This window comes from Schistocerca piceifrons, chromosome 6, assembly GCF_021461385.2.
Source record: "Schistocerca piceifrons isolate TAMUIC-IGC-003096 chromosome 6, iqSchPice1.1, whole genome shotgun sequence".
NCBI lineage: Eukaryota > Metazoa > Arthropoda > Insecta > Orthoptera > Acrididae > Schistocerca > Schistocerca piceifrons.
Window position 1 is genome coordinate 32,685,888 of NC_060143.1, and position 26,792 is coordinate 32,712,679.

At 42.9% G+C, this 26,792-nt stretch overlaps 1 protein-coding gene across 2 annotated transcripts in view; it reads left to right on the plus strand.

Annotated features, from left to right (window-relative positions):
• Nucleotides 1–5,842: 5,842 nt before the first annotated feature.
• LOC124802827 (sodium-coupled monocarboxylate transporter 1-like) overlaps nt 5,843–26,792 on the plus strand; it is a 319,127-nt gene continuing 298,177 nt past the window's right edge. Inside the window, exons 1-2 of one of the 2 annotated variants that reach the window (XM_047263835.1) lie at nt 5,843–5,957; nt 15,248–15,488. In XM_047263835.1, the coding sequence (XP_047119791.1) occupies nt 15,298–15,488 (191 nt within the window). In that variant the 5' untranslated portion in view covers nt 5,843–5,957; nt 15,248–15,297. The remainder of the gene's footprint in view (nt 5,958–15,247; nt 15,489–26,792) is intronic. The other variant, XM_047263834.1, reaches the window with a different exon arrangement.

Here is a 26,792-nt window from a genome sequence, read left to right on the forward strand (position 1 = left end):
GACTGTTAAGAGCGAGAACGCGAGCACAGCAACCAGGACGCTTACTGGGAATGGGCTTGGCTTGCCCCCAGTGGCGTCATCTATTAGCTGTCGGGCCTCACTCGATGGGGCACTAGCACACATAATGATCCCCTTCCCCATATCGGAAGAAACCTTGATGACCCGAAGAACTAGGACGTGGATCACGGGCCTTATTCGTAACTGAGGTGCGGATTCTAGCCCTTCGTGCCGGCCACGCTGCTCGTGGGCGAACCTAAAGGTCTCCATAGAGGAAACCAATTCGTTCAAGTCCAGAAAGATGGTGGGCTTTCGAGTGAAGGTAATCCACGAACGATCTTCCGGCTTCATTTCTTGCGAACTATTTAAAAAACTATATATCATGTTCCGTGACGCTCATCTTAACACAATTAGTGTCAACAGTGAACAATATATTTTCTTTGATTTTGTTGAATCGCAGATACAACTATTAGCTTGGTTTATTGGATTATGTACTTGCGTAACTTCGTGTCTTTTCAAACGTAAGAAAATATTAGTTTACACTTTTCCCATTTCCAGGCGACAATGCAATACATTTCTAAACAAGAGAATGAACTGTTTCCAAGAAATCCACCAATAAGTCTATATCGTTTTGTATATGATTATTTAAAATGAATGCCACCATGTACTTTTCATTCTTAACCATGTAAATCCCATCAATGTATCATCAAAACGTTAATTAAAACTCTTACTAAAAAAAATATAAGGTTCAGTTTCTCATATCTCTGTTGTCACAAATATGTCTGACAAGTATAATGTATCTCAGACATTATGTACTCTATAACACTTCATTACTGGTTTTTGATCTTCTCTTTCAATTAGAAATTTACCAAGATAGTAAGGGTTAACAATGGGTTCAATCTGGATATCCACTGCTCTTCACAAGGACAGTTGTGAACAATGTGACATTTCTGCGAAAAAGCTCAAGCATTAAAAGATGAATAAGAAAAGGCGCAACTGCAACAAGACTGAATTGCGTCTATGTTGTTCTAAGAAAGCTTGTGAGTCCTTAAAAACAGGAACTGAAAAATCAGTTTATGATAACCCCTACGACACCTATTCTTTCGATGTAGGAAAGTCCCTATCCTTTCCCAGGCTGACATGTCAAGCAGCTTATCACAAATGTAATTTATTTGTTGACAGTTTGCGTTGTCACGATCTGTCATCAAAATTATGATTAATTTACTGCAGGGAAGAAGTGGTTGACTCTCGTAGTTTCCAATAAAGTGGGCCCTCCCGTCAAACACATTGAAACAAGAGCATCGTCCACAAAACATTTTTTAATATAGAGCGATATTTGTGCAGGACCTAACAGTAACGGGAAAATAGATATGACATTAGTGAAACGAGTTTTAAGTGAAAAGAATAATATTGGAATCATAGATCAAACGTTCATGAGAAGTGGCCATTCCTATCTTCTCAATGATAGTCATTTTGGTTTAGTAGAAAACTGCAACAAGACACAACAGATATACTATTGATACAATACTATTGTGAAGTCAAGGAAAAAATATCCCCTTCATGTCACTATAATGAAGTACAATGACTTCTTGGAAAAATTGTTGAAGTCAGTCATCAAATCCAAGTAAAAAAATGACATTGTAAATCAACCTGTATCATGACTAAAGATACGGTACCAAAAGAGTGAGTCAGTCACACTCTTTTTCAAAGAACTTCTTCCAGCTACATGGGATTTCACAAGCTGGACTTCATGCCAGTATAAAAAAAAAAAAATGCACGGCTTCTGAGATTAACATACCTCAGGGAAAGCTGAACACAAGACCAAGGGCTGTTACAAAGAAAACGAGGACACGGAAGAACTTTTGCCCTTCATTTGACCTGTTTATCCCCACTACTTCCTTGTTCATCTGACAATGCTGAAATCGTTAGGCCAACGAATACAAATCATAGTACTGACTGTGAGTAACAAAGACTATGAAAAATTACTTAATTGTAGTATTGTTGGCTGCTATGTATGTTTTCATAATAAATAAAATCCTTTACCTGTTTACGTCACAAGTGGGATAACTTCATTTGAGCTCTTGTATCTGGTCTATAATCTGACAGAATTTATTGGAATTGTTATTGCGAGTTATAAAAAGAGATTCTGATAATGCATCGATCCAAAAGCGATATGAAAAGTATTAAATTATGTATTATAGTCCAAGTAAGCCATTAAATATATCAAAACAAGAATAGTGTGAGTTACACCACTTGGGCTCCAAGGGGCTCATATGTACGTCAAGAGATATATCTGCTGGTATAAAGATCCTGTATAATTGACACATGTGGCTCAACCACAATCTCAGAACAGCACTGTAGAATATGAGATGGCTGCCAAAAATAGTAGTGCTGATTATGAAGAATGTGTAAGTCTACTAGAAGGCTTACGTACATCATCTGGACTAAAAAACACATCACAATCTGCAAGACCTATAACCTTCTGCACAGAGCAAATTACGACAGATAGTAGCCAACCGAAGATAAAAATGTAGTTCTGACTCGCTCTCGAAAGAAAGTAATCAAAATGAGGAGCCAAAGAAAAAAAGAAAAATATTTAAAGTTGAAGAACCATGCCTCCACTTCCTACAAATAACCTGTGAGATTGTTCCCCTTAAATTTTTAGTAACAGAAACACTGTAGGCCTGAAATTTTTGAAACCTTGGTCACAACCAACAGTGGATGCAGTGGTTGCAGTGCAAGAGATGATCTTGGGAATGACCCATATTATATTTGTTGTTACCAAAAATCAGACTGTGAAATTTGAGAGTTTAGTAATTAAGACACTTGATAAATATGATGCATTATTCTTGTCGATAATTCTTCATTATTATTATTATTATTACCATTATTATTATTATTAAGGATACTGTACATGCCATAATTTATAAATATTCTGCATAAAATATCACAACTGTCAAGGAAAAAGTAGCATCACTACGTTATCATTTGTAGGACAACAGTTTTCAATAATTCTCCTGCCGTTGTGAGACATTACTCAATCAGGGAGCGAGTGGTTACACAACGCGGCTATTAGCTAAAAGCTATTTAAGTAACAGTATCAATATCGACGAAGCTAAATTACGTATAGAATATACCGAGACGATTATTCTTATAATTGTCCTACAGTAGAGATTTTCTAGCTATTGAGATAATTATAAAACATTTTAAAAAATTTCACGCTTTCTAACGACTGTCCTCAGCCTCATCTAAACTATTAATGCCCTCTCATAACTCAGCATTTATAGAGCAACCCAATACCGTTTTTGGCGGCATATTTTTCCTTTGAAAATAGGCCCTAAAACTGGATGCGTCTTACACAACGGTAACAAGTTAACGTAGTTACCTATAAGCTCCATTTCTTCAAAATTTCTGTGTTTCGTATTGAAACAATTCATTGTTGGCATCCTTGCGAATTTTGAACATTCCAGTTGTATACAGTTCAGTGGATGCACATGCGCTGTCGTTAAAGATTCTTATACAGTTCAAGTTCCAATTACTGTTGGATTTAGCACTGTGATGCACTTGTTTAGTACCTATATTGTGATTTTATTTATAAACTATGGCTGAAAAACGCCCTCGCTATACCATTACGTTTAAGCTATCGTAGTTGCATATGCTAAGGAGCATGGAAAGGGTTGAAGAGAGGCATTTCGGGTCACCTGCAACTGAAAAAAGAAAAGAACTTGGCGAACTCAGAAAGAATTTTGAAAGAAAGCACCTCGCAGTAAACATAAATTGAGAAATTGAACTGTTAAATGGTCGAAACTTGAAGCAGAACCCAATGCTTGCATTTTAGAGAGCAGACAAGCAGGAATATCGGTTTCTGCGTAAACGCTCATTCATCAAGAGAAACTAATATCCACTAGCAAAGGGATCACCAAATTTACTAGATCAACATCCATGTTGTGGTGTCACCGCCAGACACCACACTTGCTAGGTGGTAGCCTTTACATCGGCCGCGGTCCATTAGTATACGCCGGACCCGCGTGTCGCCAATGTCAGTGATTGCAGACCGAGCGCCACCACACGGCAGGTCTAGAGAGACTTACTAGCACTCGCCCCAGTTGTACAGCCGACTTAGCCAGAGATGGATCACTGACAACTACGCTCTCATTTGCCGAGACGACAGTTAGCATAGCATTCAGCTACGTCATTTGCTACGACCTAGCAAGGCGCCATAGCATTTGATATTATTTTATATTGTGGTTATAACACGTACCGTCAAGAGAGATGTTCTACAACTGTGGATTAAAGTTAAGTATTACATCAACTACGTACTTTATTTGCTACTATTAATTCCTTTAACTGTTCCAGACCTCAAGCCAATCTGCGTGAGCTTAACGCGTGCCTTTCGGCTTCCTCTCATTGTGACTTGGCTGTCTTGCCAACACATGTTATTCAAGATTGATGAGGAGGTATCGGCTTTGTACGTGGACCAAAACAAAAATATCACACAACATGCCGAGTACCAAGAACAAATAGTTGTATTCATCTATTTGTCACTAACACAAAGAAAAGCGAAAAGTTTTAACCTTCGAAAAGTTGAATTTTCGCACATTGGAAACATGAACGAGACTCCGCTAACCTCTGACGTCCCTTCAAACAGAATTGTGGATTCCAAAGGCACAAAAAGCGTTATTATTAAAACTTCCTGGCAATGAGAAGATTCAGCATACAGTCGTTTTATCCTGCTGTGCTGAAAGGACAAAATTACAGCCACTTTTGATTTTAAAAACAAAGACGCTTCCTATGGAAAAATAGCCGAAAAGAGAATTTGTCCATGGCTAGACGCAAAGAGGAGGAATGAGATTGTGCACAGATAAAATTTGGTCTACGCAATCTCGAGGCCTAATGAAGAAGCCTGTCCTGTTAGTATGGGATCAGCTTCATTTTCACAGAACAGAAGATGTTAAAAATAGACTGAAGCCTAAGTTAGTTGCAATTCCAGGAAGACTAGCCAGTTTCCTTTAACCATTAGATGTATGTAGCACTTAAGCACTTATGAAGGAAGAGTGAAACAAATGGATGCAGTCTACAGGTTTTGAAACTGCTGCTTTAGGAAGGAGCGTTTCTCACAAGTTTGTGAGTCGGTCAAAGCTTCGTGGGACTCCATAGAAACTAAAACGGTGATTAAATCGTTTAAGAAGTGTGGAATCAGTTGCCTTGGATGATACAGAGGATAACTTATTTTATAAGGATTCAGTTTCTGACACGATGGCTTCAAGTATTTCTTCCTTCAGCTCTGAGTATGAATTTTGCGGATTTGAGGACGAAAATTATATGTGAGCACTTTTTCCTATTTACTTTGCCTAAATATTTGATGTACTTGGACATAGGTGTTATTATTGTTTTGCAGTAGACTTATTAAATGAGAAATTTTTTCCCTAAAATAGCTCTTAAAAAGTGGGGCGTGTGTTTTACACCAGGGCTTCTTATACGCCCGCAATACTCATGGTTAAATGTATTATTGAATGATGTTGTGGCACAAATACGGTGAACGCTTATCGTGTTACCACTGCTTCAGCACACATCCGTGTTATCGTGCTCCTTTGCACAGGAAAAAATCCTGTTTGATAAAATCCTTAAACTACGTTTTATCGGAACGGACAAACACTTCTTGTGAGCTCAGAAGGTCAGAACCATTGCAGAGTATGTTACGTGGATGTAAACTTGATCAGTGCGCTGTTACGCTTCTGGTTATCTCTTGATACACACTGACGTGTTGAGTGTGGCGTGTGTAAAACAGCGCAAAAAGGAAGGGGAACCGGGAGACGGCTGTCAGACAGCTGATAAAAGGATACAGCCCACTGACACACTGAGGCGTTTCATGTAAAGTGGCGAGCCGAACCCTCGTGCGTACCGCTCGCTGAATTCGCTTCCAGAGAAGGTGCAACTACACTTTTGCGGAAACAGTTAAGGTCAGTAAAAGTACACTGAATTACTATGCACTGTCATTAAATGTGAATATGTCTCATTGATCAAGTCCTTCCTCGGAGAATTGTGTGAGCTGAAGAATATTTGCACTTTTTGCCCTACTAAAAGACTGCTTAAAGTTTTCTAAACGAGAATGTAAGCTACAAACATTTTTCAACAATGCTATAATACTTCGTTTCTAATCAATCAATCACTGGGACCGCTTTTTTTCCCGATACGCTCGATGTCTCATACTAATTCGGCTTGCAATACACCCACTGAATTGAGCAGTATTTTCCAGTATAGCAGTACAAATTTTATGTTTATCGTTATTATTATTATTACTATCGTTAATTCCCAATTTAGGAGAACGTTAAAACACAATCAATTTTCATGGCATTATTTTTGTGTCTTTCTTTTCTCTTCCCAAAAACCTTTCATATGTTCACTGTGTTTCGTCTTCCTCTCTTCTGTCCACTTCTTTCCTGGTTTCTTCTCTTTTGGTGTTTTCTCGAATCCCTTGAGACGTAGCGCCGTATACCGATCCTGCCTTGGAGGCGGTTAAGTGGGAGATGTATCTCAGAGCTGGATGGTGACGCGAGACTGGACGCGCACGTAGTTTATGTATCAGCCGATAGAGGACAATATTGGATAGGGGACTGTGATTTAGTTTCGATTGTTCCCACTAGAGTGCACTAAAGTAATAGAATGTTTTTCATAAACTGTTCCAGTATTTTCATAAAGTGTTATTATGTCTTTTTGTGTATGTAAAGAGTTATAAATGTGTTTTAGCACTACGAATGATGTGTGAGTGTGGTTTAAGGTTAATATGAAGGTAATTGTTTAACGAGTTATGTAATGGGATTTAGTGTGGAAACATTTTGAAGAAGTATGGATGTGGACAAAGGGTATTTTTATAGAATAGATTTGTAAAGTAAGTTTATGGTAAAGGGAAAGTTAATTCAGGTATAAATACAATAGTAACTAACTTTATGCATAAACAAAACTTCAGCATATTAGATAATTACGTCGGCAAAAAGTGCAGTCGTTAGGTTTACTATTTTGCGATTAGTTATTGATGAAAAGCGCTGACTGACGCGAGAGAATATTGTTTTCATATTGGCTGTTGAGTAAACTGACCAATGGTAAAGCAATATTCTTCGCGCGCCTTTCTCTGCTGGTAGAGAAGACTTAGAGTATTCTAGAGAGGAGTCGGAGCCTAGCCATGAAACGGTTCGGACGTGTGCAGTAGTAGTTCCGATGGAATTGATAAGTTGCCGGATCTAGCAGTGTTTCATAGCTCAAAAGTGTTGTGACGGCATAAATATTCCGATGGGTGTGTAGAAATTTCAGAATTTTTAAGTGAATTTTGTGACGAGAAAAGACATAAATTCCGCGTGGCGTATTGAGCAAGTCGGTGGCTAAAAACTGTGACTGCATTAAGTATCGACAGACTTAATATTTGTCGAGTATTCTCAATCAAAAACAATCCGTAATTTTTTAGCTATTACGTTTTCGGGAAATGCAACACCATAAACTTGCTAACGTGAGTGAAAGGGATTGTGAGTGACTGAATTAAGACTAGGACAGGCTTGGCAGTGATACTTGTTCACCTAAGTTTCAGAATATATTAATTAAGGACAAAATTTCCAACCTTTCATTTCATGTGAAAACTTTCTCTCGAAAAGTAGATTAGTGACTTTAATTGCAGCCTGGTTCACGTCGAAGTACAGTATGTTTCGCTCCGCTTCCCTACTGATGATATTCTGAGACAATGTTCACTGGTAGGTGCAGGTTCGTCGTAATGGGACGGAAGGAACCCCGCCGCCGCACCCTGTTTCCTGATTTTTCCTCTGTATTTTTCTATGTTTGTTATTTCTTCCGTGGAGACAATTAGTTTCTTGAGGTCTTCCATGGTTTCCTTTGCCCAGTTGGTTTTCATAGTATTACTCATCACTGTGTTAAAATTCTTCTTTTCGTTCATCCTATAAATGTGCCCATAGAATTAGCCCTTCTTTTTCTGATGTTGTCTGTAATTGCATCTGTCTGTTTGTACTGTTCTTTTGTCGGTCTTTTTATCCAGATCCCCTGTCTCTGAACTGGCCCATAGATATTTCTTAGAATTTTCCTCTCTTGCTTTCCCATTTCCTTGATTTTCGTTCTTCCCCTGATTACTGTCGTTTCTAAGGCATACAAGGCTTCTGGTAAGACTACTGTTTTGTAATGTCTTAATTTGGCATTAACGGAAATACTTCTTTTGTTGTAATGGTTCCATGTAAGTCTGGCGCTGCAGTCTGGAACCGAGCGACCGCTACGGTCGCAGGTTCGAATCCTGCCTCGGGCATGGATGTGTGTGATGTCCTTAGGTTAGTTGGGTTTAATTAGTAGTAAGTTCTAGGCGACTGATGACCTCAGAAGTTAAGTCGCATAGTGCTCAGAACCTTTAGAGCCATGTAAGTCTGTAAGCTTTTTGTACTTTGCAACTCTTTCTTCACTGGCTGTCGAATTGCTTTCTGTATAATCTTTCCCAGGTATTTGAAACAAATGTTATGTATAATCTCGTTTAATATACAAACTGCAGCGTTCCAGTGTCTCGCCAATTCGTCATGATCTGCCATTTATCGGGTTCGTACTTAATTCGTAACTTTTTTCATAAGTTTAATAAACACAACAGATATAAATTATATTACAACAGTCTACCAACGCTGGGGTAACTTTTAGATTCTGCGACTTTGAAATAACTGGGTTTTGAGGCTAAGAACTCGTCGAGCCATGTTCGGAACACATTTTCATCCCGAAATAAAGTTTCTTGAAGGTTCTTCGATAGAGAGTGGAAAAGGTGAAAACCATAGGGCCAAGATAAGGTGAATAAGGTGGGTGCGGAATGACTTATCAAGCCAACTCCTGTGCAGTGTTTCTTGTCAGTCTGACAGAAAGCGGGCGGGTGTTATTGCGGAGTAATACCACATCATGCAGTCTTCTTGGTCGTTTTTCGATTGCGTCTGCAAGACCGCTCAGTTGTTGACAGTAAATGTCGGCAGTGATGAGAAAACTTCGGGGAAGCAATTCGTAGTACATCAGACCGTCGCTGTTCCACGAGATGCATAACATGATCTACTGTGGCAGCGTGCAGGTCTTTGTATAGGCAGTTGATGTTTTGTTTGGGTTCTACCATTCCTTGCTTTTCCCAATGTCAGCATAAAGCTACCATTCCTCGTCACCAGTAACGATACGGGATAGGAATGATCGGTGTTTTTCATGAAGCATTTGATGACGAGCAAGCAGAATTGCACATGTGGCTACCCGCTGAGTTTTGTGATTTTGGCTTAGAGCATGCGGTACCCATACATCCGATTTTTAACCTCCCCCATTACATGCAAGTGTCACGCGCTGCTGCAATGATCACGATTCACCACATTTGCCAGCCTTAAGAACAACGACGTCAATCACTGTGGATTAAAGCGTTTAAACGGTCTCTGTCAAACCTGGAAAGTCTTCCTGAACATGGAGAGTCACTAATGTCAAAACAATCCTCCTTAACACGAGAAAACCATTTTGCCTTCGCTGCCACCCCTCTATTCAACTCAAACAGAAGAATATGCTGGAAATGTTCCGATTTCTCCACTTGGCACTCCATTTTCTAGTGTCCACAGTTCCACTCACTATCCTTAAATGACAATGGAAAAAACGAAATGAAGTCCCATGCTTCTTTACAGAGCGTAGAGGAACGATGCGGGAGACCCGCGAGACCACGGGCAGCGGACAAATGACAATAGGCAATCTCAAATAACAACAATGAACTACAAATAAAAACGACAGTCGATAAATAAAGCCTTAGCAACCGGAATACCAGCATGCAAAACAAGAACGCTTCGACCTTATGCACCAACCTTATACTTTATCTACAACTGTTCCTATGTGATAGCTCACTCCATATCTCTAGAAACTATCCTGGAAGACATTTGGTGTTTGGAATTTAGGCTGTGATCGTAAGCTGTCTGTAACGTTTTGTCTCCTGCTGGAGGAACTGATGCAGACAGATTTTTAAATCCTCTGACATTAATTTCTTTGAAAAACGACTACTTGAAACTGGCAGTTCTGGTTACATCAGAAGTACTGCATCTGTATCTCGCAGCATGGCCTAAATCCCAAAAACCATATGTACCAAGGCTGCCATAAAGAAAGTTGTGTACCGCAAAACACCAATGATATGGGATTTGCGAATTTCAGATGGCATGTCTATCATTCGCCGCATCTCTCTCGGTTACTTGTTTATTCAAATGGATTTCCACAGCTGATGCTGTCCCTCTGTAATCGAAGGGTCTGAGGTGACCACTTTGATCATCAACAGTAATGTCATGGTACTCTAATTCAAGATCATCCTGCCATCTCTTCAACGCCTTTACTAAATCTCTTCCACCAATCGGTTTGCAAAGTAAAAACTTCTTGTTAGGCCTTTTGCTCTGCACCTGGGCTTGTATCAGCTGCGTTTTGGTTACTCCATATTTCCATTTATATTAACTGTCTTTAGTTCTTACCTGGTGTTTTCGATCCTTATTTGACCTCTAAGGGTATCTCCAGCCATTCGTGTAAGGTATTTCATTTTTCACTGTCTTAACAGGTCTCTTCTCTTTATAGTGGCACACATGCTGAAGTTTATTTTTCAGATCTTGACTGTAGCAGATCAAACATTTTTTGTTTCGTATTTTTGATCATCAGTTTTCTGGCTGGTTGAGTATGGACAGGTAAGAATTCCTGTCCTGCGCTAACTTCTTCAACTCAGAGCAATACTTCCACCCATTGTTTTCAATTATTTCTTGGATATCTTTCAATTTCTATCTTCCCCTACAGTTTTTACCCTTTGTAGCCCGCTTGAGTACTATGGCAGTTATCCTAAGTAGTTAAATTTGCCAACCTGCTTGATTAAGCGGTTTCCACTTCCAAACTTTGAACCGACTGGACATTGTCTGTTTCAGTGTCGTTACCTTAGACTTGTTGAAAGGTATGTATGGTTGTAGCTACAAACAGTGTTGAATAGTTGATAACTGGGAAACAAAGGCCCATTTAGTGCCTGCATGTAAGACCTTCTCAACAGTAAATAAAATCGTGTTTCAGACTGAATTGCCGACTCTAAAATGTTGTATACTCTTTTGGCAAGCCGCTATAGTCGTATCAATACAGATTTTAAAAATATTCAGTGGCACGGGAAACTTATGTCTTAACCCCTGCTTTATGATCCAAGGACTTTCTGGCCTTCCACCTCCCCCCTCCCAAGTCGTCAACACAGATGGTACTTCTTCTCGTTCCTGGAGGCCCACAGCTCCCGCCGCATCCCGCATCTTTGTCGCCAAACGATTCCGTCATTCTTCCTCATCCTCTTCTATTCCTCTCCCTCCATCGCTTCTTGGATAGCCCTTAGCCACCTTTTCGTGATTTCCTCTTCTTCTCCTTCCCCGAGGTTGTCATAAAAGTGGTCTCTTTGGATATCTGTCTTCTTCCATTCTTTCGACTTTCCCCAACCTTCCCACCTGTCTGTCTTTTACTCTGTCCTTAATACTATAATGGGTCTGCGTCCTTTCACTTATTTCTTCAATTCTTGCGGGGTCAAGTCGAGAAATTTTTCATACAATAAGTTGGTCCATTTCTAAGGCTCTAAGCCTTTTTTTAAAATTTCTTTCTGTCAGTTCTCAACACTCACTTCTGTAACTTTTTATTGGTTACTTGTTTAGTCGAATTTAACTTTTAACTCATTTTTTAGGACCAAAGTATAGGATTTAATTTTTGGATGTCCACCCTTTCCTGCCTGATCCGTTATTGGATATTTTTGTTGCATCACACAATACAATACTATCGAAGTACTTAAATTGCTGCACACTTTAATTTGATGACTGTCAATGTTCAAGTTGCTTCCTTCCTGTCTGCAAAAAAGAAATTCAGTCTACTCATTCTTCTGAAAATTAACTTTCGTATGCCACTTTGTATGTTGTCCAATAAGACATATCCTCTTTCTCGTTTGCTGCAACGGCCCGATCAAGAGTGTATGTACGCTGGTTCCCACTTCAGTCCATGCCCACACAATTTCTACGCAAGAGAACCGAGCGGGATGGCGCAGTTGTTAGCACAATGGACCCGCATTCCGGCCATCCTGATTTAGATTTTCCGTGATTTCCCTAAATTGCTTAAGGCAAATGCTGGGATGGTTCCTTTGAAAGAGCGCAACCGCTTTCCTTCGTCATCCTTCACTAATCCGAGCTTGTGCTCCGTCTCCAACGACCTCGATGTCGATGGGACGTTAAATACTAATCTCCTCCTCCTCCTCCCTGCCTCCCTCCCTCCCTCACCAGAGACCGAGTACCTTCTGCATGAACGTGGAAAAAATTGTACTAATCATGTCAAATGTTTTTGTGTAGTCAGTTACTAAAATGTGGGCTTATAACTATTGTCTAATACGGATTAATTGTATCAATATTAACAAACAGTGCCTTTTGTTCGTTGTATTACGAGGCGTGTTTTTTAAGTAAGTACCGTTTTGTAATTAAAAAAAGACGTGCCAATATATAGCAATAATTTTATTTTTACATGAAAGCCTGTACCTTAATCTACTTTTCTACATAATTTCCGTCAATATTGAGGCACTTGTCATAACGTTGTACTATTTTTTGTATACCCTCCTCATAGAACTCGGCCGCCTGAGTTGTTAACCACTGCATCACCACTGTTTTGACTTCCTCATCGTCTTGAAGACGCTGACCGCCCAGGTGTTTCTTCAAGTGCAGGAACAGATGGTAGTCGCTGGGCGCAAGTTCGGGGCTGTACGGAGGATGATAGAGTTTCCCATCGAAAAGATGTGATGAGATCTTTGGTCTGATTCGCCACATGCGGACGAGCATTGTCTTGCAGCAAAACGATGCTCTTGCTCAACTTGCCACGTCTTTAGTTCTGAATTGAATGGCGCAGATTGTGCAATGTCTTACAGTAAGCTGCTGCATTGATTGTCTTATTACGAGGGAGGAATTCCACAAGTAATACTCCTTTTCTGTCCCAAAAAAACTGTGCATATGATTTTCCAGGCAAAAATTGTTTGCTTAAACTTCACTTTTCTGGCTGATTCTGAATTCCGCCATTCCATGGACTGTTGCTTTGATTCTTGTGTGACATTGGCCACCCATGTTTCATCGCCCGTAACAATTTGGCTTAAGAAATCATCACCGTCGTTGTAGTACCGCTCAAGGAAAGCTAGTGCACTCTCTAAACGTTTGGTTTTGTGCACATCCATCAACATTTTCGGTACCCAACGTGCGCACAATTTTCTGTAATTCAAGTGCTCGGTCACAATGCCATACAAAACACTACAAGAAACATAATGAAAGTCATCCCACAAGGAGGAAATCGTAAAGCGTCTGTTTTCCCTCATCTTATTGTCCACTTCCTGCACCAAACTTTCATTAACAAGTGAAGGACGCCCACTCCATTGTTCATCATGCCCATTTGTGCGCCCATCTATAAATCCTATCACCCGCTTTCTTACCATTCCATCACTCATAATGTTTTCTCAGTAAACTGCACAGATCTCACGATGAATATCGATCGCATTTAGGCCTTTAACACTAAGAAATCTTATAACAGCCCGTACTTCACAGTCGGAGGTACTCACTATTATCGGGGGCATCTTAAACACTCACTATACAACGTAAACAAGGAAGAATCAGACTATAATGGCGTCAGTGCGGAGACAACAGATGTAGGCACCCAGTGCGCATGCGCAGAACGCCGACCGCAGCGCTGCCGTCTCAGTGTGGCAAAACGGAACTTACTTAAAAAACACATCTCCTATATTCTTACAAATGTACACTATTGGACATTAAAATTGCTACACAAAGAAGAAATGCAGGTGATAAATGGGTATTCATTGGACAAATATATTATACTAGAACTGACGTGTGATTAAATTTTCACGCAATTTGGGTGCATAGATCCTGAGAAATCAGTACCCAGAACAAACACCTCTGGCCGTAATAACGACCTTGAGTCGAACAAAGATTGGATGGCGTGTACAGGTAGAGCTGCCAATGCAGCTTCAACACGATACCACAGTTCATCAAGAGTAGTGACTGGCGTATTGTGACGAGCCAGTTGCTCGACCACCATTGACCAGACGTTTTCATTTGATGCGAGATCTGGAGAATGTGCTGGCCAGTGCAGCAGTCGAACATATTCCGTATCCAGAAAGGCCCGTACAGGACCTGCAACATGCGGTCGTGCATTATCCTGCTGAAATGTAGGGTTTCGCAGGGATCGAATTGAGGGTTGAGCCACAGGTCGTAACACATCTGAAATGTAATGTCCACTGTTCAAAGTGCTGTCAGTGCGAACAAGAGGTGACCGAGACGTGTAACCAATGGCACCCCAAACCATCACGCCGGTTGATAACGTTTCCAATGTGCGTTCACCGCGATGTCGCCAAACACGGATGCGACCATCATGATGCTGTAAACAGAACCTGGATTCATCCGAAAAACTGTTTTGCCATTCGTGCACCCAGGATTGTCGTTGAGTACACCATCGCAGGCGCCCCTGTCTGTGATGCAGCATCATGGGTAACCGCAGCCATGGTCTCCGAGCTGATAGTCCATGCTGCTGGAAATGTCGTCGAACTGTTCTTGCAGTTGGTTGTTGTCTTGCAAACGTCCCCATCTGTTGAATCAGGGTTCGGGACGTGGCTGCACGATCCTTTACAGCCATGCGGATAAGATGCCTGTCATCTCGACTGCTAGTGATACGAGGCCGTTGGGATCCAGTACGGCACTCCGTATTACCCTCCTGACCCCACCGACTCCATATTCTGCTAACAGTCATTGGATATCGACCAACGCGAGCACCAACGTCGCGATACGATTAACCGCAATCGCGATAGGCTACAATATGACCTTTATCAGGGTCGGAAACGTGATGGTACAATTTCTCCTCCTTACACGAGGCATCACAACAACGTTTCACCAGGCAACGCCGGTCAACTGCTGCTTGTACATGAGAAATCGGTTGGAAACTTTCCTCATGTCAGCACGTTGTAGGTGTCGCCAACCTTGTACGAATGCTCTGAAAAGCTAATCATTTGCATATCACAGCATCTTCTTCCTGTCGGTTAAATTTCGCGTCTGTAGCACGTCATCTTCGTGGTGTAGCAATTTTAATGGCCAGCAGTGTACTTTCAACTTTGCTTCAGTTGACAGTTTTCTAGAAGTAAATCATACAGTATTTCTACAACCTCGCTTCTTGTATTCTCCTACACTTCCAGCAGATAGAAGAACACCTGTCCGCTGAGCTTGTCGGAGTTGAGGACGCAGCATGAGTGTGTCTAGGGGCGAGGCACCGCTGCTGGGCGTCGTCGACTACACGGTGTTCGCGCTGATGCTGTCGGTCAGCGCCGCCATCGGCGTCTACTACGGATTCTTCGCGCGCTCCTCCGGCGCAGACGACTACCTCGTGGGCGGGCGGTCCATGAGCACTATCCCCGTGTCCATGTCTCTTATTGCCAGGTCAGTCTCGAGGTCATACACGTCTTCTAACAAGGGAACCTCCCCATAGCACCCCCCTCACATTTAGTTATAAGATGGCACAGTGAATAGGCCTTGAAAAACTGAACTCAGAGGTCATACACGTCTTCTAACAAGGGAACCTCCCCATAGCACCCCCCTCACATTTAGTTATAAGATGGCACAGTGGATAGGCCTTGAAAAACTGAACACAGAGGTCATACACGTCTTCTAACAAGGGAACCTCCCCATAGCACCCCCCTCACATTTAGTTATAAGATGGCACAGTGGATAGGCCTTGAAAAACTGAACACAGAGGTCATACACGTCTTCTAACAAGGGAACCTCCCCATAGCACCCCCCTCACATTTAGTTATAAGATGGCACAGTGGATAGGCCTTGAAAAACTGAACTCAGAGGTCATACACGTCTTCTAACAAGGGAACCTCCCCATAGCACCCCCCTCACATTTAGTTATAAGATGGCACAGTGGATAGGCCTTGAAAAACTGAACACAGAGGTCATACACGTCTTCTAACAAGGGAACCTCCCCATAGCACCCCCCTCACATTTAGTTATAAGATGGCACAGTGGATAGGCCTTGAAAAACTGAACTCAGAGGTCATACACGTCTTCTAACAAGGGAACCTCCCCATAGCACCCCCCTCACATTTAGTTATAAGATGGCACAGTGGATAGGCCTTGAAAAACTGAACTCAGAGGTCATACACGTCTTCTAACAAGGGAACCTCCCCATAGCACCCCCCTCACATTTAGTTATAAGATGGTACAGTGGATAGGCCTTGAAAAACTGAACACAGAGGTCATACACGTCTTCTAACAAGGGAACCTCCCCATAGCACCCCCCTCACATTTAGTTATAAGATGGCACAGTGGATAGGCCTTGAAAAACTGAACTCAGAGGTCATACACGTCTTCTAACAAGGGAACCTCCCCATCGCACCCCCCTCACATTTAGTTATAAGATGGCACAGTGGATAGGCCTTGAAAAACTGAACTCAGATCGATCGAGAAAACAGGAAGAAGTTGTGTGGAACTATGAAAAGATAAGCAAAATATACAAACTGAGTAGTCCATGTGCCAGACAGGCAACATCAAGGACAGTATTAGCTGATGAGCGCCGTGGTCTCGTGGATAGAGTGAGCAACTGCAAAGCGAGAGGTCCTTTCTTCGAGTCCTCCCTCTAGTGAAAATTTTACTTTCTTTATTTTCGCAAAGTTACGATCTGTCCGTTCATTCATTGACGTCTCTGTTCACTGTAATAAGTTTAGTGTCTACGTTTTGTGACCGCACCGCAAAACCGTGCGATTAGTAGACGAAAGGACGTGCCTCTCCAATGGGAACCGAAAACATTTGATCGCAAGGTCATAGGTCAACCGATTCCTCCACAGGAAAACACGTCTGATATATTCTTTACGACACTGGTGACGGCATGTGCGTCACATGATAGGAATATATTGTCGACCCACCTATCTTGTGTACTTGGCGAATGGGTAATAAGATTCTTCTACCTTGCCCGATTTAGGTTTTCTTGTGGATGTGATAATCACTCCCAAAAAAGTGATGAAAACATAAGAGTTTGTCATGTAAACCGAAAATAAAAAATTAAAATTTTCGCTCGAGGGAAGGCTTGAACCGAGGACCTATTTTTTGTCATTACTCGCGTTCCACAGCTGCTCACACTAACCACGGGACCACGACGCTCCTCTAATCACATTTGTCTTGATATCGCCTATCTTGCGCATGGACTACTCAGTTTGTATATTTTGCTTATCTTTTCATAGTTCCACATAACTTCTTCCAGTTTTCTCGATCGATCTGTGTTCAGTCTCTCAAGGCCTATCCACTGTGCCGACTTATAACTAAATCTGAGGGGGTTGCGATGGGGAGGTTCCCTTGTAAGAGTCTCTCTGCGTCCTCCTCGATCCCATCCTTTGCCCCTCTACCTCCTCGTCCCTCTGTACCCTCTTTCCAGCTCGTTTCCACATCTCTCTCACACCTCTCCCCCTCTCTTCTCCTGCCTCTGCCCTCTTTGCCCTCCCTCCAACTCTAACCTCTCTCTCTCTGTCTCTCTCTCTCCCTCTCTACCTGTTTTTGTGTCTGTGTGTGTGTGTGTGTGTGTGTGTGTGTGTCAAAAGTATCCGGACACCTGGCTGAAAATGACTCACAAGTTCGTGGCACCCTCCTTCGGCAATTCTGGAATTCAGTATGGTGTTGGCCCACCCTTTGCCTTGACGACAGCTTCCGCTCTCGGAGGCACTCGTTCAGTCAGGTGCTGGAAGGTTTCTTGGGGAATGGGAGCCCATTCTTCACGGAGTGCTGCACTGAGGAGAGGTTCAACGTCGGTCGGTGAGGCCTGGCACGAAGTCGGAGTTCCAAAACATCCAAACGTGTTCTACAGGATTCACGTCAGGACTCTGTGCAGGCCAGACCATTACAGGGATGTTACTTTCATGTAACCACTCCACCACAGGCCATTGTGAACAGGTCTTCCATAGTGTTGAAAGATGCAATTACCATCCCAGAATTATTCTTCAACAGTGGGAAGCAAAAAAGTGCTTAAAACATCAATGTAGGCCTGTGCTGTAATAGTACCATCCAAAATAACAAGGGTGCTAGCCCTCTCCATGAAAAACACCACCACACCATAACACTACCGCCTCCGAATTTTACTGTTGGCGCTACATACGATGGCAGATGACGTTCACCGGGCATTCGCCGTAACACACCCTGCCAACGGATCGCCATACTGTGTACCGTGATTCGTCACTCCACGCAACGTTTTTCCACTGTTCAATCGTCCAATTTTTACGCTCCTTACACCAAGCGATGCGTCGTTTGGCATTTATCGGCGTGATGTGTGGCTTATGAGCAGGCGCTCGACCATGAAATCCAAGTTTTCTCAACCCTCGCCTAACTTTCATAGTACTTGCAGCGGATTCTGATGCAGTTTGGAATTCCTGTGTGATGGTCTGGATAGATGTCGGCCTATTACACATTACGACCCTCTTCAACTGTCGGCTGTCTCTATCAGTGAACAGACGAGGTCGGCCTGTACGCTTTTGTGCTGTACGTGTCCCTTCACGTTTCCACTTCACTATCACATCGGAAACAGTCGACCTAGGGATGTTTAGGAGTGTGGAAATCTCGTGTAAACACGTATGTCACAAGTAGTGACACACAATCACCTGACCATGTTCGAAGTCTGTGAGCCGCCGGAGTGGCCGAGCGGTTCTAGGCGCTTCATTCTGGAACCGCGAGACCGCTACGGTCGCAGGTTCGAATCCTGCCTCGGGCATGGATGTGTGTGATGTCCTTAGGTTAGTTAGGTTTAATTAGTTCTAAGTTCTAGGCGACTGATGACCTCAGAAGTTAAGTCGCATAGTGCTCAGAGCCATTTGCGCCATTTTTTCAAGTCTGTGAGTTCCGCGGAGGGCCCCATTCTGCTCCCTCACGATGTCTAATGGCTACTGACGTCGCTGATTTGGTGTACCTGGCAGTAGGTGGCAGCACAATGCACCTAATGTGAAAAACATATGTTTTTTGGGGGGGTCCGGATACTTTTGATCACATAGTGTATGTCCAAAGAAGTTCACTAGCAAAGTGTGAACATGATGAGTATACAACAGCCGTTTTCAGATTATTTGCAGTTCTTGTGCGGCGACAGCGACTAAACGCCATAAACGGAAAGAAAGGTCTCGTAGATGAGCTGTACCTCGTTGTTTTTGTTTTTGTTTTTTTCATACATATCACTCCTGTAGTTCACGTCGCTATGGCAGTTGACGCTATTGGTAATAAGCAAACCCGTGTACAAATTCTGCAATCATGTACTGATTGTAAAACGAAAGTCTCACTGTGGTGTAACAAAGGCTGCGAACGGTGGACGTTCCATTATTGAACCTTAGAATTATGACAAGAATGTAGCAGTTATTATAAAAGTTTCAAACTTCATTAATAGTACAGAAATTGTGAGATACGACTCCACGGTTACAATTTTTACTTTAAAAAATACCAACTTTCTTTTAATTGAAAGAATTAAAAAAGTAGGCCAGTTGTGAGAAGGACTCGCACACTGAGGTCTCCATACAATCTTTATTACGTATGCAGACAGTTCATCTGTTTCGGAAATCGTGAGTCTCGACCATTTTTGCCTGCTATCGATATTGATACTGGCAAGATATCGATACGAACTGCGTCATATGAGCAATAAAGCCATTCCTTGCTGATGTTTGGCCTTCACCATTACGGCCCACTCAGCCAGAATGCAAACTACTGATAATTTGAATTTACAGTTTGACGTCGGATAACAAACGACAAAAGAAATATTCTATGTGATAAAGTTATAATTAACAATTTTCGGTTCAAATGGCTCTGAGCACTATGGGACTTAACTTCTAAGGTCATCAGTCCCCTAGAACTTAGAACTACTTAAACCTAACTAACCTAATGACATCACACACATCCATGCTCGAGGCAGGATTCGAACCTGCGACCGTAGCGGCCGCGCGGTTCCAGACTGTAGCACCTTTAACCGCTTGGCCGCCACGGCCGGCAACAATTTTCGGATCTTTTCATTTACGTGTACCGTACAAACTTGTTTTTCGCCAAATTTCATGATTCTAGGCCAACGGAAAGTATCTATAGGTTTTGATGAGTGAGTTTGCGAGTATCGAAATATGTGACGTAAATGACTGTTTTTTTCGACTGCGATGACTTAGAAGCGTCAATGATTTACACCGATAGACGCCATAGACCTCAGTATGTGACACAAATTTCAACTATATGTCTCTACTCGTTCCTGAGAGAAGAGGTTTTTAACAGACGGGTAGACAGACAAACAGACAGACAGATGAACAACAAAGAGATCGTATGAGATTACCGTTTTTACCGAATGATGTACTGAATCCTAAAAACCAGTTTGAGTTGCTTTTGATTTTATCAAAACCAAATAGTTCGCAGCGTAAATAGTAGGTCAAGCAAGCACTGTATAATTATATGGGACAACACAAAGCTGTGGTGTATAAGCGTCTCATTTCAGGGCAGTAATGTACCAGGAATGATTTCAGTCGGTGACCTCCATCTGTCACCAGTGCGAGGGGAGGCGGAAGTGTCAACCAGCTCAGTCAGTAACTAGAGAAAATATATCTAAGCTTGACCTATACACCACGCCAACGCGTGCCCTTCCGCATAGTAAACAAGCCCAGATCATCGATGGCCACCTCTTAGCTGACGTTGCGGATCACCGTATTGTCTCACTCCAACTCACATAACACAGCAGACGTCACTAACCTACGCTGGTGTGGAGGCAGGTCCAGTCCAGGTGCTGAAACAAATTTTAGTCATGCGGTATTCGACTAGAGCGGATGGGAGAGATACGTTGTCCAACGGCCACACGAGACTCTCATCGTTTCTAAACCGTACTTACACTACCGCTCAGGTGGCTCCAGCTTTCGTCACCTGCAGTAGCACGAGGCCACCTCGCGGGTTCTCTTGTCGTGAAGGTTCGCTGCATTCGACCACAGTACCTCTTAGTGAGTTTTCAGGAGACGAAGACGAAGGCCTGTGTCGCAGGTTTTGCTGTAAACGTTATTAAAACAGTGGATATCCGAGAACGTTCTGAAGAGTAATGCCTCCGATTATTTTATACCAAAAGTATTAAAGTTTTTTAAATAAAACAAAAGTTAGTAACATTCTACACCCTTATTCTTCATGTCTACAAATTTGCGCCCCTCTGCCTCTAGAGGGCTCCGAATTTTAGAGTGCAATATGGTCGGTATGTAGTGCATGACAATCCGAATTCGAAGAGCTTGTCCATATATGGAGAACCCTCTCCTTCATCATGACAATGCCAGAGCACACGCGAGCGACATCAGCAACAATCCGACTCAATCGGTTCACTGCCATCGATCACCCTCCGTATCTACATCCACATCTACATACATAATACGCAAGCCACTGCACGGTGCGTGGCAGAAAGTACCCTGCACCACTACTACTCGTTTCCTTTACTATTCTGCTCGTGCATAGAGCAAGGGAAAACGACTGTGAGCGAGGGGAGGACCCAAAAGAAACCGGATTGTTGTCGCAAAAAATTTATTGATGAACCTTTTTACAAAATTACTTCAGTCACCTTCAAAATATTCTCCATTACATGCGATCCACTTGTCAAGTCTCTTTTCCCACTGTTGGAAGCATGTTTGGAACTCTTCAAGTTTGATATTTTCCAGTGCCCTTCGCGAAGCTGTTTTTACCGCCTTCACATCGTCATAACGCTCCCCTTTTAGCGTTTTTTTTTTCATTCGTGGAAATAGGAAAAAGTCGCACGGGGCTAGGTCCGGCGAATACGCAGCGTGGGGAACGACAGACCACCTCTGAGATGCCAAATGGTGGGTCACTCGTAAGGCCGTGTGTGCTGGAGCGTTGTCGTGATGCAGAAACCAGTCACCTGACCGCCAAAGTTCCGGGCTTTTCCTCCTCACATCCTCTCGCAGACGCCTTAAAACATCCAAGTAAAAGTGCTGGTTAACAGTCTGACCAGGGGGTACGAATTCCCGATGCACAATTCCACGAACCTCAAAAAAGACAATGATCATCGTCTTCACATTTGACCTCACTGGCCTTGCTTTTTTTTGGTCTGGGAGAGTTGGGAGTCCTCCACTGGCTTGACGCTTGCTTGGTTTCTGGGTCAAACCCGTAACACCAACTCTCATCCCCTGTAATGACTTTGTTCAAGAAGTTTGGATTACGCACAATCTCTGTTTTCAAGTCCTGACACACATACATGCGGATGGTTTTTTTGCTCCTGTGTGAAAAGGTGCGGAACAAATATAGCAGCAACACGTCTCATGTGCAAATCCTCACTCAAAATCAGCTGGCACGAGCTCCAACTGATTCCTGTCTCTGCTGAAATTTGGTCGATCGTTTGGCGACGATCCTCGTCGATCTTTTGGCGGACCTTTTCAACGTTCTCCTCATTTCGCGATGTTGAAGGGCGTCCAGAACGAGCTTGGTCTTCATCACACATCTCACCACGTTTAAAGCGCCCAAAGCACTCGAAAACCTGTGTGCGGCTCATAGCGTCCTCCTGGACAGCTTTCTGAAGCATTTGGTGTGTCTCCGTTGCAGTTTTTTTTTTTTAAAGCAGGAAACAAAATTTCACACACACTCTTTGTCCTTTTAAAGTTGCCATAACGACTTCGCAGAGGTAACCCGCCAACAGTCAGAGAAACACAATACCACACTTGCACGCTCAGCTCTACACTGACGCCGTCTGCACAGCGGTTTCATGAAGGTTAGGCGCGTAATGGGGCCCCTTAGGGATATGGCGGCTAAGGAGGGGAAGAAATCCAGTGTGCACTCCGGTGCATTCCGGGTGGAGTCATTCCTGATGTGGAAAGGGTCCTTCCGGATGCCATGAAGAGCACAGGGTGCAGCCAGCTGCAGGTGGTGGCACATGTTGGCACTAATGACGTGTGTCGCTTTGGATCTGAGGAAATTCTCTCTGGATTCCAGCGGCTATCTGATTTGGTGAAGGCTGCCGGTCTTGCTTACGAGATGAAGGCAGAGCTCACCATCTGCAGCATCGTTGACAGAACCGACTGCGGGCCTTTGGTGCAGAGCCGGGTGGAGGGTCTGAATCAGAGGCTCAGACGGTTTTGCGACCGTGTTGGCTGCAGATTCCTTGACTTGCGCCATAGGGTGGTGGGGTTTCGGGTTCCGCTGAATAGGTCAGGAGTTCACTCAGCTGGCGGCTACACGGGTAGCGGAGGCTGTGTGGCGTGGACTGGGCGGTTTTTTAGGTTAGAAGGCCTCGGGAAAGTACGGGGTGGGCTGCAATCTCAAAGGGTGCATGGCAAATACAGGACGTGCTTGGATCAAGGAACAGTCGGAATTGTAGTTGTAAATTGTTGTAGTTGTGCTGGGAAAGTCCCTGAGCTTCAAGCGCTAATAGAAAGCACAGAAGCTGAAATCGTTATAGGTACAGAAAGCTGGCTAAAGCCTGAAATAAGTTCTGCAGAAATTTTTACGAAGTATCAGACGGTGTTCAGGAAAGATAGATTAGGCAGAATTGGTGGTGGAATGTTTGTGTCTGTCAGTAGTGGTTTATCTTGTAGTGAAGTCGAAGTAGATACTCCGTGCGAATTGGTATGGGTGGAGGTTATACTTAACAGCCGAACTAAGTTAATAATTGGCTTCTTCTACCGACCCCCAGACTCCGATGATATAGTTGCTAAACAGTTCAGGGAAAATTTGAATCTCGTAACAAATAAATACCCCACTCATACGGTTATAGTTGGTGGGTACTTCAACCTTCCCTCGATATGTTGGCAAAAACACTTGTTCAAAACCGGTGGTAGGCAGAAAACATCTTCCGAGATTGTCCTAAATGCTTTCTCCGAAAATTATTTCGAGCAGTTAGTCCACAAACCCACGCGAATTGTAAATGGTTGCGAAAACACACTTGACCTCTTAGTCACAAACAATCCAGACCTAATAGAGAGCATCATGACTGATACAGGGATTAGTGATCACAAGGTCGTTGTAGCTAGGCTCAATACCGTTTCTTCCAAATCCACCGGAAACAAACGCAAAATAATTTTATTTAAAAAAGCGGATAAAGTGTCACTAGAAGCCTTCCTAAGAGACAATCTCCATTCCTTCCGAACTGACTATGCAAATGTAGACGAGATGTGGCTCAAATTCAAAGATATTGTAGCAACAGCAATTGAGAGATTCATACCTCATAAATTGGTAAGAGATGGAACTGATCCCCCATGGTACACAAAACAGGTCCGAACGCTGTTGCAGAGCCAACGGAAAAAGCATGCGAAGTTCAGAAGAACGCGAAATCCCGAGGATTGGCTAAAATTTACAGACGTGCGAAATTTGGTACGGACTTCAATGCGAGATGCCTTTAATAGGTTCCACAACGAAACATCGTCTCGAATTTTGGTATAAAATCCGAAGAAATTCTGGTCGTATGTAAAGTACACAAGCGGCAAGACGCAGTCAATACCTTCGCTGCGCAGTGCCGATGGTACTGTGCCGCTAAAGCGGAGTTATTGAACGCAGTTTTCCGAATTTCCTTCACTAGGGAAGATGAATGGAATATTCCAGAATTTGAAACACGAACAGCTGCTAGCATGAGTTTCTTAGAAGTAGATACCTTAGGGGTTCCGAAGCAACTCAAATCGCTTGATACGGGCAAGTCTTCAGGTCCAGATTGTATACCGATTAGGTTCCTTTCAGATTACGCTGATACAATAGCTCCCTACTTAGCAATCATATACAACCGCTCGCTCACCGATAGATCTGTACCTACAGACTGGAAAATTGCTCAGGTCGCACCAGTGTTTAAGAAGGGTAGTAGGAGTAATCTATCGAACTACAGACCTATATCATTGACGTCGGTTTGCAGTAGGGTTTTGGAGTATATACTGTATTCAAACCTTTTGAATCACCTAGAAGGGAACGATCTATTGATACGTAATCAGCGTGGTTTCAGAAAACATCGTTCTTGTGCAACGCAGCTAGCTCTTTATTCGCAAGAAGTAATGGCCGCTATCGACAGGGGATCTCGAGTTGATTCCGTATTTCTAGATTTCCGGAAAGCTTTTGACACCGTTCCTCACAAGCGACTTCTAATCAAGCTGCGGGCCTATGGGGTATCGTCTCAGTTGTGCGACTGGATTCGTGATTTCCTGTCAGGAAGGTCGCAGTTCGTAGTAATAGACGGCAAATCATCGAGTAAAACTGAAGTGATATCAGGTGTTCCCCAGGGAAGCGTCCTGGGACCTCTGCTGTTCCTGATCTATATAAATGACTTAGGTGACAATCTGAGCAGTTCTCTTAGGTTGTTCACAGATGATGCTGGAATGTACTGTCTAGTAAGGTCATCCGAAGACCAGTATCAGTTGCAAAGCGATTTAGAAAAGATTGCTGTATGGTGTGGCAGGTGGCAGTTGACGCTAAATAACGATAAGTGTGAGGTGATCCACATGAGTTTCAAAAGAAATCCGGTGGAATTCGATTACTCGATAAATAGTACAATTCTCAAGACTGTCAATTCAACTAAATACATGGGTGTAAAAATTACGAACAACTTCAGTTGGAAAGACCACATAGATAATATTGTGGGAGAGGCGAGCCAAAGGTTGCGTTTCATTGGCAGGACACTTAGAAGATGCAACAAGTCCACCAAAGAGACAGCTTACACTACACTCGTTCGCCCTCTGTTAGAATATTGCTGCGCGGTGAGGGATCCTTACCAGGTGGGATTGACGGAGGACATCGAAAGCGTGCAAAAAAAAGGGCAGCTCGTTTTGTATTATCACGTAATAGGGGAGAGAGTGTGGCAGATATGATACGCGAGTTGGGATGGAAGTCATTAAAGCAAAGACGTTTTTCGTCGCGGCGAGATCTATTTACGAAATTTCAGTCACCAACTTTCTCTTCCGAATGCGAAAATATTTTGTTGAGCCCAACCTACATAGGTAGGAATGATCATCAAAATAAAATAAGAGAAATCAGAGCTCGAACAGAAAGGTTTAGGTGTTCGTTTTTCCCGCGCGCTGTTCGGGAGTGGAATGGTAGAGAGATAGTATGATTGTGCTTCGATGAACCCTCTGCCAAGCACTTAAATGTGAATTGCAGAGTAATCATGTAGATGTAGATGTACATGTCTCTACTAGCACCATCTAGCGTGAGAACCCTGCACTTTGTCAACGAGTGGCAGCGCCCTCGGAGTCCGGTTTCTTTTGGGTCCTCCCTCGTATATGTCTCTAAATGAGCCCTAATTTCTCGTATCTCATCTTCGTAGTCCTTACGCGTAATGTATGTTAGCGGGAGTAGGATCGTTCTGCAGTTAGCTTCAAATGCCAGTTCTATAAATTTTCGCAGTAATGTTCCTCGAAAAGAACGTCACCTTCCCTCCACGGATTTTCATTTGAGTTCCCGAAACATCTCCGCAACGCTTGTGCGTTGATCGAACTTACCGGTAACAATTCTGGCAGCCCGCCTCTGAAATGCTTCGATGTTTTCCTTTAAATCTATCTGATGCTAACCCCAATCACTCGAACAGTTCTCAAAAATAGGTCGCACTAGAGTTCTATATGCGGTCTCCATTACAGATAAACCACACTTTCCTAGAATTCTTCTAACAAACCGATGTCGATTATTCGTCGTCCATTCCACAGTCCCCACGTCCTCGTTCCATTTGATACCGCTTTGCAGCGTTACGGCCAGATTTTTAAACGACGTGACTGTGTCAAGCAGGAAACTGATCAT